We start from the raw sequence: 10,921 nt of genomic DNA, 5'->3' as shown, positions 1-10,921 counted from the left end.
GACCCAACGAATGGAAAGGCAGTGGGATCAGAGGTGGTAAGTGACTGCTGTCATTTTAACCGTCCAGTTAAAATTACATCCTTTGATTTAGAAAGGTGTGCTCAACTGTTAATAGTATCTGTTGAATTTAAGGACACACAGGCGGGGGGCATGGTTACTTGAGCACAGATAAAGAGGCACCTACTGAAACAGGAGTGGAGTGCACTCAGGAGATATATACCTGTAAAGTTTCGCTCTGTGAATAAATCTATTCCATGTAAAGGCTGGCTTTGGATTCTTCGTTCACCAACTGGCTATCTGGAGTATAACATCAACAAGACAGCATTTGGATCATGTCATCGGTTGCAGGGTTTAAGTACATTTTAAAGTTCAACAGAAAAGCCCAGAGACAAGTATTGACCTGATTTTCTTATTTTATTCATTCATCCTAACACAGTAACACAGTAAACAGTTGGACCACGACTTCCTCCAATCAGTTTGAGCCATTTGTGCTCCATACAAAAAATACTAAAACAAATTTAATAACATTAACTTTTTTTTTAAACATTAATAAAACCACTCTGTATTTAAAGAAAATATATGCAACGAATACGCCAGAGGTAAAAAGGCAAATGAAATCAAACATCAATAATATTCTGCAATTGCAACGACCCAAACAAATTTAATATTCAGGTAGGAAAATAAAATCTTTCCCCTCCCTGATCTTTGGAGTGAAACTGGTTAAAGCAGCATAGAAAGAATTACACAGGCAATTCTGTGCTTCTTTGGGTTTCCGACACAATCTGCTCGATTGCCCCAACAGATGACAGGAAGACTTAGAGAAGCAATTGAGGTTGGTTTCAGGCTTGTAAAAGGATCAAGATGAATTATGCAGCTTTTGGAGGATAGAAATTATCAGCCACATTATAGCTATTGGTTTCTAGATTCCAGTTCAGTTACACGAGAGGAACAAAAGAGAATTTATAACTTTGATATCATGTGGTGGCTAAGCATCGTGCCCTTCACGAGGTGAAGTTTAATATACAAGAGTGCAGGGAGATATGAGTTAGTAACCGTTTAAGGGCTTAAGGCCTTAAATTGTGTCTCAGCAAAGCCCTTCTTAACTGAAGGAATCACCCGAATGCTTCTGAAGAATCCACAAAAGCAGAAATCCATTTTGTTTTCAGCATTTTGTTCATCTTCTGTAAAAGTGAAAGCTATTGTGGTCATTTTAATTATCCCTTCAGGGCAGAGAGTGAACTACATAGAATTTACTGCACAGAATTGAGGATTCTCATCACCACCTTGTCAAGGGATGATCAATAATGCTGACCTTGTCAGTGAAGCTCACATCCCGTGAAGAAATAAAAAGAGGAAGAAATGGGCCAGTCTGCCAATTGGGCTGCAAAGCATTTATGCTCCACAAGACCCTCCCGCTACCTCTCTTCATCTTGCCCATCAGCGTATTCTTCTATTGCTTTCTCTCTCATGCGCTTAACTAGCTTCCCCTTAAACGGATGTATGCTATTTACCTCGATTATTCCTTGTGGTGACGAGTCCCACACTCTAATCACTCTTTGGTTGTAGGGGCCAGGAAGTCTGGAAATGCAGTTAATGTGGAGGCTTAAATGGAATTTATCATCAGGACCTCATTTGATTCACTGCTTCTCAATGTTATCCCTGTAGAAATGAACTCTGGTATTTTGTTTGCTATTCTTAACAGCTTTATTCACCCACATCACTACATGTAGTAATCTGTGCATTTGTACTCGTAGATCCCTTTGCTTCTCTCCCTCATTTGGACTCCTTTCCCAAGATGCCTGAAATCTTCTTAATTCTTCCTACCGGGATATAATGCCTCACATTTATCTAGACTGAAATTTATTTGCCAATGGCACGCCAATTCTGCAAATTTATTAATGGGCTGAATTTTATGTAGGCATTGGGGGTTCTGACCCTGAGGCCAAAGGTTGAGGAGAGAGAAGGGAGGCGGGGGGAGGCAGTGGCAGGAGGGGTGAACGACCCTAGTGGTGGCCACTGCTGGGACCGCAGCTGGAGGATGAGGACATATCGATGGCTGTGCGGGGGGTGGGGGGGTAAGCAGGGCCAGTCAGGCAGAGAGCATGGCAAAAAGGATGCAGGAGTCGCTGTGAGCAAGCATCACTTTTGCCACAGAGCTAGCCATTGGCACAGGAGTGGAGGAAGGAGGGGGTGGGGTGTCTCGGGTGAGGGGAAGGGGGGGCTCTTGGGCTAAAGACTACCCAAAAATGAGGTGTCCCTCTGTCCCCTGGGGCCTGCTGTGAGGCTGGTAGGTATATACGAACATATGAATCTGGAACAGGAGCAGGCCACTCAGCCCGTCAACCCTGGTCTGCTACCATTCAATAAGATTAAGGCTGATTTGAATGTAACTTCAACCCCATATTCCTGCCTAAGCACCCCCTCCTCCCCGATAACCTGTCAGCCCCTTGATAAGCAAGAATCTATCTAGCTCTGCCTTAAAAATATTCAGATTCTACTTCCACTGCCTTTTGAGGAAGAGAGTTCCAAAGATGCACAAAGCTCTGAGAGAAAAAATTTCTCATCATCTCTGTCTTAAATGAGCAACCTCTTACTTTTAAATAGTGATCCCTAGCTTTCCTAATTATCTGCTGTACCCTCATACTAATCTTTTGTGATTCATGCACTAGGACACCCAGATCCCTCCGAATCTCAGAGCTCTACAATCTCTCACTGCTTAGATAAGTCTTTTTTATTCTCCCTGCCAAAATGAACAATTTCACATTTGCTCATATTATGCTCCATCTGCCAGATCTTTGCTCACTCAATTAAACTATCTATGTCACTTTATAGTCTCATGTCCTCTTCACAATTTACTTTCCTACCTATCTTTGTGTTGTCAGCAAATCTAGCAACCGTCCCTTCAATCCCTTCATCCAGGTCGTTTATATAAATTGTTAAAAGTTGAGGCCCCAGCACTGATCCCTGTGGCACATCCTGTCAAACAGAAAAAAGACACATTTATGCCAACTCTCTGCCTCCTGTTAGCTAATCAAGCTTCTATCCATGCCAATATGTTACCACCTACACCATGAGCTTTATTTTCTGTAATAACCTTTGATGTGGCACTTTATCAAATGCCTTCTGGAAATCATAGCACAGTATATCCACCGGTTCCCCTTTATCCACAGAACACGTGACTCCTTAAAAGAACTCCAATAGATTGATTAAACACGATTTCCCTTTTACAAAAACACGTTGATTCTGCCTAATTGCCTTGAATTTTTCTAGGTGTCCTGCTATAACATCTTTAACAATAGCTTCTAACATTTTCCCTATGACAGATGTTAGGCTAACTGGCCTATAGTTTCCCGCTTTCTGTCTCCCCACACAGTGAAAGGCAACCCAAACCTGCAAATTTTGAAGTTGTACTTCTCATCCTTGAGTCCAAATGCTTGATGTAAAAAGTGAACAACAATGATTCCAGTGAAAAAACATGAAACCTCAACTACGGGCAGGATGAGGTTTCATGAGTGATTAAAAAATCTCAGAATATTTCAAATTAAAGTTATGGACATGTCCCAACTCAAGTGACAGTGTCACATGAGGGGTCATGGCAGCAAAATTTTTCTCATTTTTATTTTAAGTTTCAAATCTGAGCCGATCTCCCTGAGGCAGCACTTTGCCTCAGGAAGATCTGTGCGCTCTTTTGCCCACGTACACGCACACTCCCAGCTCAGGGAGCGCATGGCGGATGCCATTTAAAATGGCGGCATGACCCCGACTGGGGGCACCGATCGGGAACCCACCCACCCGCGCCCACTCCCATACATCCCCCACCGACAAGGGGAGAACGTTGCCCTTAGTGTTTAATTCTACAGGTTTGAGACAGCCTCTGCGAGATTTTGTTTCTAGAGCCTGAATTTCACGCTCTCCCTGCCAGATGGGGTGGGGAGTGGGGTAGTATGAATTGGCACGGATGGGCTGCCCACTGGTTTCCCACCCGCCCTGACCTCTCAGCAATTTTATGCTGGGACAGGCCAGGCCTCAGATGGGCCGCCTGCCTTTGCCCCAGTTGAGGCCCTTAAGTGGCCAATTATTGGCTGCCTAAGGGCCGTTGTCCACCCAGCTTCAATCTTTCGGCTGGCGGGAGGATTTCTCAGGTGTGGAGGAAGACCAAAAAAGATCAGTTTTATGCCTCAGGTGGGAAGTTGGGGATTGGGGGGGGGGGGGGGGGGGGGGAAGACGGGGGAGGGGTGGCGGTGCCTCCATCAGAAGCCCCCTTCTAACTTCAGGCCTCCCACCCCTCCCCTTAATGTCTGGTGGCTGCTGGACCTCCCACCACTAGCCCCCCCACCCCCAGCCTCTCCCCTGACACCCCATTCTCCCACAATCCAACCTCATCCCCTCCCAAACACACTCCCCAGGCTTTCCTGACGCTCCCTGTTCTGAGATCGCAAAAATGCACCTATCTGTGTTACTCCTGGGGCTTCGGCTCCATCGACTTCATCAACTTCCGTTTCTTGTCCATTGCAGCTTCTGTTGCTGCAGGGACCAGAGAGCCTTGCCTCCCGAGTGAGGGGGCGGCAGTCCCGTCTGCAGTTAATTCCCACTCACTGGAGCGTGAAATGGCCGCAGGGCAGGGAGTGTCAGTGGGCACGGCGTGACGGAAAACCCTGCCATCCGAAATATCCTTGCCCCCCCCCCCAGTTGTTGGGTCAAGTACCAAGGCAAGAAGGAACTTCGCAGGAATGCACTTTGCACAAAGTTGCATCCTTTTCCCAGCATGAACCTGTGCTGACCTTGCTCAAAAATATTGATCAAGTTGGAGCCAGCGATGTTTTTCCACCAAATTATCCAGGTTAACATTGACAACAGGGCCCAGTTCTTTGTATTTTCATTTGTCCTCTGGATGTGGGTAACGCTGACAAAGCAGCATCTTTTGCCTATTACACCTAATGTCCCAAGAAGGTGGCAGTGGGCCCTCTTCTTAGGCTGCTACATATTAACCTCTGAACCATGGCTCATTTTCATTGCATTGGAGTTTCTCAGGGAAACAGTTTAGATTGTTACTAAAAAAAAGCCTGGACACACTCTGTTCGCACATTTGTCTTACTGCAACTTAGAATGGATTTGGGTCAATTTGGTACTTAAAGGCAGAACTTGACATCTGCAATTTAGAAAAAAGATGATTTGAATATGACAATCAGACGCTGACATAGGAATGGAAGTCTGTTGAAGAGCTCCTCAAAGCGAAAATAAGCAGTCAAAATGACAGTATGAAATCCTCCTCAGGTAAATAGGTAAGTAAATGGTCAGAATGGACAATCAGCTTTCACATGAACGTTCTCCTTAACTGGGGTGTTTCAACAGGGTTTTGAACATCTCAAAAGGCAGAGATTGCCCAAGTGCGTTGCGGCTGAGGGGTGTGAAGAATGGGAGAAGCATGGAGCTGTATCCATGCGGAAGAATGATGGGTCCAAACTGCACATTTTTCTCTATTCCAATTTGTAAGACAGTAGGACAGAGGATGAATGAATGCTCTGATATTTTCACCCACTTCTTTCTCTAGAGTGAAAGGATATTGCTGTCTTCTCCCAGAGAGCACTACATGAGTACTCTGCTCTATTACTTTATTCGTTGCCATTTAGATTGAATTAGCTTCTTGCAGGGGATGACCAACCAACTGAAAATACAAGAAGGGCTTTTTCTCATCGAGTTTCTGGGAGGGCCTGGAGGTGGTGGGGTGGGGGAGAAAAAAACATCAAATGGAATGAAAATAACAGCAATGATCTGATCAAACAGGAATGCATGAGGTGATTGGCATTTGAAGGGGAAAAATCAAATCCTGACTGTTTGCTTGTCCTGATAAAAGAACAGAAAGGTATAAACAGGGATAACAGCATGGTGGTCCATAAAATCAATCCACCTCTGTCAATCCACACGGTCTCTTGAACTCTTGTCCCCTCTCATGTATCCATTTGTTGGAAACTGGAAATGAAACAAAACAACAGTTAATGAGAGGTTAAAGATCTGCAACACATCATAATCACCTAGTTTAAGAATTGTAATTTATAGTCCTCAAAAAATGAAAATGCATTAATCATGACTCTTTCACATTTTCTTTCTTCCATGTTGTTTTCCACCATTATTTTTGAGTAATGTATTCAGCCACTACTTCCACAGTTTACAAACGAAGGAGAAAGCTGTTTCCTGATATAGCAAGTGAGTGACTGGGAACCAGGATTCCTGGCGGTTTTGTTCCTTATTCATTTGTGAAAAAGATCTCTTTTTAAAAGTTTTTATTTAAGTTTTATTGATAGCTATATCCAGGTGAGACACACCTGTGTTCAGTAATGGAGTGTTTTACAATCCAGCCTTAACATGGATATTAATTAATCTATGATGCTCCTGTTTTCTCACCACAAGGCAATGAGGTCTGTTTTGGATGCACCCCAGTTATCTCTGAACACTCCCATTACCCAATAAATACACTGGTTTAGATAAGTGATGAAGTAGCCACTTTGCAAAGTTAACTCTAGTCACCTGAGGGATCCTTGAAGGAATGTAAGGATATGGGTATGGTGGTGTAGTGGTTATGTTACTGGACTAATAATTTACAGAGTGCGAGATCAATTCTCACCCTGGCGGATTGAGAAATCAAGTTCAGTTTAAATGGTAAATAAATAGATCTGAAATTAAAAGCTCGTATCAGTAAAAGTCAACATTAAGCTGTTACGTTGTTGCAAAACCCCAATTAGTTTATTAATGTCTTTTAGGAAACAGATTTCCCTGCTCTCATCTATTTTTGACTCTTAACTGCCCTATAAATTGTCTAACAAGATGCTCAGTGTGATCAAACTAGGGATGGGCAATAAATGTTGACATCGTGAGAATGAATTGTTTGTATGGGCACATTAGCTTTTCACCCGTTAGGTTAAGGTTAAAATCAAGGGCGTGACCGCACTGTGGGTGTACCCACATGGACTCGGTAGTTCAAGAAGGTGGCTCACCACCACCTTCTCAAGGGCAATTAGGGATGGACAATAAATGTTGGCCTAGCCAGTGACGCTCATATTCCATGACTGAATAAAAAATAAATCAGCTGCCAAGCTCAGCTAAAGACGAAGTTGGACAGTTCAAATGGGTGTGGTGCTCCTAATAGAGAGGTGCCGATAAGCAGTCAAGAGAGTGTCTGTTTCATTCAGAGAGGTCACATGGATAATTGGTGTGAGAAATGAAAACGAAGGGTGAGTTGATGGAGTCAGAAATATCCTCTTAAGCTAAGGTACATTGTTGGTGTTGAGTATATGGGGAGCTTTATTCTGCATTTGGGCTTTCCTATATTTGACTCGGGAGTGTTTGATATTGCCACTGAGTGCCAAAAACAGAGAAGAAAACACTCCATTACTGAACACAGGTGTGTCTCACCTGGATATAGCTATCAATAAAACTTAAATAAAAACTTTTAAAAAGAGATCTTTTTCACAAAAAATATGTGCCACATTCTGACAGAACCTGAGAGGTAAATTGAAACAGCCCTCGTTCTTCATTCACTTTACACGCAAACCACAATAAACAAACAAAGCACATGGCTATCAACAGCAGGACATGGGGCAGGGTTTTACGCCCCACAGGCGGGGGCGCTCCTGACCCAATTGTGCATAAGATAGACGTGATAAAGCGGGCTAGCGTCCCTGACATCACCGTGCACTCGCGCGATATTTCAGTCGGCGGGCGCATGCGAGAGTTGGCAGTGATCCTGCCGACAATTAAGAGGCCTATTGAGGCTCTTAATCAATTAATTTAAGCCTATTTTTCGCTGCCCGTCCAACCTCACGGTTGGCGGGCGAATCGGCCAGGCGGCCTTTTGATTTTTCAGCACACCTCATCCACGGGCAGGATGAGATTCCCACAATTAAAATAAAAAATAAATATAAATTTTTGGGCAGAATCTTTATTCTGCTTCTGTCATTGTGGGTGAATCCCATGTCGGGACATTCTTTTCAGGTTTTAAAAACCTTTATTCTTCATTTTAAAGTTGTTCAGCTCCCTGCCTTCAGCATTCGCCCTCCCCCCACCCCCCCACTCTGGCACCGCTGAGCTTCTCAGCGCACCTTTCAGGCTGGTTGTTCATTAATTGGCCAGCCAGCGTGAAATCATCGCCAGGGGCCGATCACCGGCGGTAGACTGTTTCCCGGCTACTCCCAGGTCCACCAGCTGCGCCCGCCCGCCCGAAGACCTCAAAATCCTGCCCATAGCGTAAGCACTTACCCCATTTACTTCCTACTAATACTGGGCAGGCTGCGTGCCGTGTTCTATAATCACCTTCTCCACTTCTAAAAAGGTTATACCAAAAGACTGCCGTGCCCTGAAAATAACAAAACCATGTTTTAATTGTCAGCTTAAAATTATAATGTGTCACATACGAAATAGGAACAGAAGTAGGCCATTCGGCCCCTCATTAAGATCATGGCTGATCTTTTGTTTCGACATATCACATTCCCATCTACCCCCCGATAACCTTTGATTCCCTTGCCTAACAAGAGTCCATCTACCTCTCCCTTAAAAATATTCAGTGACCCCGCCTCCACTGCCTTCTGAGGCAGAGTTCCAAACTCACACAACCTTCTGATAGACAGATAAAATGTTTTTTTTTTAGGAGTAATGGTGAAGCCCGTCCTGTATCTTTAAGAGTTAAAGTGAAAGATTGGTTCCCAATTCCCTTTACACTACGAAATGGAACAAATTTTCGATCAAGTGAAGGCTGCACTTTTTTTTCCACGGGACGTAGGTGTCTCTGTCAATGCCAGCATTTGTTGCCCATTCCTAATTGCCTCTGAGAAGATGGTGGTGAGCCTCCTTCTCGAGCCACTGCAGTCCATCTGGTTCCTCCACAGGTTTTGATCCAGCAATACTGGAGGAATGGCGAAATAGTTCCATGTCAGGATGGTGTGTGGCTTGGAGGGGAATTTGCAGGTGGTGGTGTTACCATGCATCTGCTACCCTCGTCCTTTCAGGTGGTAAAGGGTGCAGGTTTGAGCTGCTGTCGAAGCAGCCTTGGTGAGTTGCCGCAGTACAAACTGCTGCCACTGTGCATCGGCGGTGGAGGAAGTGATTGTTTAAGCTGGTGGGGACTGGGGGCTGATCAAGCGGGCCGCTTTGCCTTGGACTGTGTCGAGCTTCTTGTGTGCTGTTGGAGCTGTACTCATCCAAGCAAGTGGAGAGCATTCCATCACACTCCTGACTTGTGCTTTGGTAGTGTTAGAGAACTCATTTGACATAGCTAAGAACTGGATTGAAATCGAACCCAGGTCATAGAGTCGACAGGAAATTTCCACCAAAATATAGGCTGCAGCAGCGTGAGTTTAGAATTTTATTTGGGGTTTGGATTCAAATCCAGTCCAGCCAATGGAATTGCGAATTTTCTGTGGAATAGGCAGTCGACAACATAATCTGCTAAAAGCTATACTTTACATCTATAAGCTGGTTTCAAACATAGTCATAGGGATGAGAGAAGGACATTCAGCTTCTGGAGCTGTTCTGCCATGAAGCAAGATGAAGCTGATCTGTGCCTCAATTCCATTTACCCTCTTTCGTACCATATCCCTTATCTTAGAAAACTGTATTGATGCCAATCTTGAAAAATTTCACTCGTCAAAGCATTCAGTCTTTCGTTTTGTGGGTGGGGTTGCAAGTTGCAGATTTCCACCACCCTTGGTGTTAAAAGGGTTCTATTCCCACTACTTAATGGTTCAGATCAAACTCCATCACCTGAATCATAACTGCCTATCTAGCGGCTTCTCTGCAAAATGCTCAATTACTCACTTTCTAGATTTAATCTTAAAAGTAGGAAAAACACGCAACTTAAAAGATCTGTCAGTCCTGCTATTTTTCTTCTAGATCTCCGCATGACCTTATAATTTTGGCAGTGAATGGGTCTGAAGTCACACTAATATTACAGATCATGACTCTCTACCCTTAGGTATATGCAGGAACCCAAGTTTGAAGGGTGAGATTTATCAGGAGATGGACATTTTTGATGAACCAATTTAGTGACAGGCTTGGGCCTACCATGAAAGCTGAGAAAAATTTCCACTTTTGCTAATGAAGGAAGAATGAATGATTGTAACGAGGCGGATTTCCCACAGATTTGACAGAACACAACTTATCCACTCACTTCACACTTAATCTAGTGCAGAAAACAAATAATTAATTGGCAATGCAAAGCTTGGTGTAAATAGTTACCTTTTTTGGGTATATGGCAGCACCAAAGTCAGGAAATACCGTGGCTCCTCCTGCTGGAACGTCACTCATCTGGTATATAGAATTGCAAACAGATTTGTAAATACGGTGCCAAGCGACTGTTTCGAGAGGCTGCTTTCATGTTAAATGAGTGCAGCTGAAGCTATGGAAATCTTGATTTGACACAATCACTTTTAAATTAAGCACATGCAGCTGATGCAACATAACCCAGCAGTTACAGAGGCTGAAGCTGCACAATCAACATCACCATATGCAACACGTATAAAACAACAGATGACAGCACGGCTCAGTAAATGATTGAGAGGATGCAGCTCAAACTCCTGCCTTTGTATCCCAAACCTTAAAAGGCCCTCAATTTTTGTTTTACTCTCCGATGGAGAGTCACATGTTTCACCAGCCTATCCTTCCTTTTCAGAGGTCAATTGTCCTACAGTGCTTTTTACTGCTAAATTTTCTTCCTCTTGTTAAATGTAGGTATGTACCCTACTGTTTTCCCCTCTCGCAACTCCATCTCCCTTGACTTCAGCTGGTGCATCTCCCATGGCTGAGAAACTGAGTGCAGGTGACCTTTGCAGGGTTCAGTCCTGGCTTTGCAGGATGCTGCAGAAACATACAATTATGGCTCAGCAACGGTCCGATCAGCTCGTGAACTGAGGAGGTGTCTAGCTTCCACACC

General features: G+C 44.1%; 1 protein-coding gene across 10 annotated transcripts in view; it reads right to left on the bottom strand.

Annotated features, from left to right (window-relative positions):
* Positions 1-4,363: 4,363 nt before the first annotated feature.
* Positions 4,364-10,921, bottom strand: part of LOC121281082 (prolyl 4-hydroxylase subunit alpha-2-like) — a 110,536-nt gene continuing 103,978 nt past the window's right edge. For 9 of the 10 annotated variants that reach the window (XM_041193722.1, XM_041193730.1, XM_041193721.1 and 6 more), the window contains 3 exons: positions 10,228-10,296; positions 8,254-8,350; positions 4,364-5,970 (listed from right to left, as the gene is read on the bottom strand). In XM_041193722.1, the coding sequence (XP_041049656.1) occupies positions 5,900-5,970; positions 8,254-8,350; positions 10,228-10,296 (237 nt within the window). In that variant the 3' untranslated portion in view covers positions 4,364-5,899. Of the gene's footprint in view, positions 5,971-8,253; positions 8,351-10,227; positions 10,297-10,921 lie in introns of those variants that run through there. The other variant, XR_005943808.1, reaches the window with a different exon arrangement.

The sequence above is a fragment of the Carcharodon carcharias genome, chromosome 8, assembly GCF_017639515.1.
Source record: "Carcharodon carcharias isolate sCarCar2 chromosome 8, sCarCar2.pri, whole genome shotgun sequence".
Classification (NCBI taxonomy): domain Eukaryota; kingdom Metazoa; phylum Chordata; class Chondrichthyes; order Lamniformes; family Lamnidae; genus Carcharodon; species Carcharodon carcharias.
This window is presented reverse-complemented; position numbering and strand designations above follow the sequence as displayed.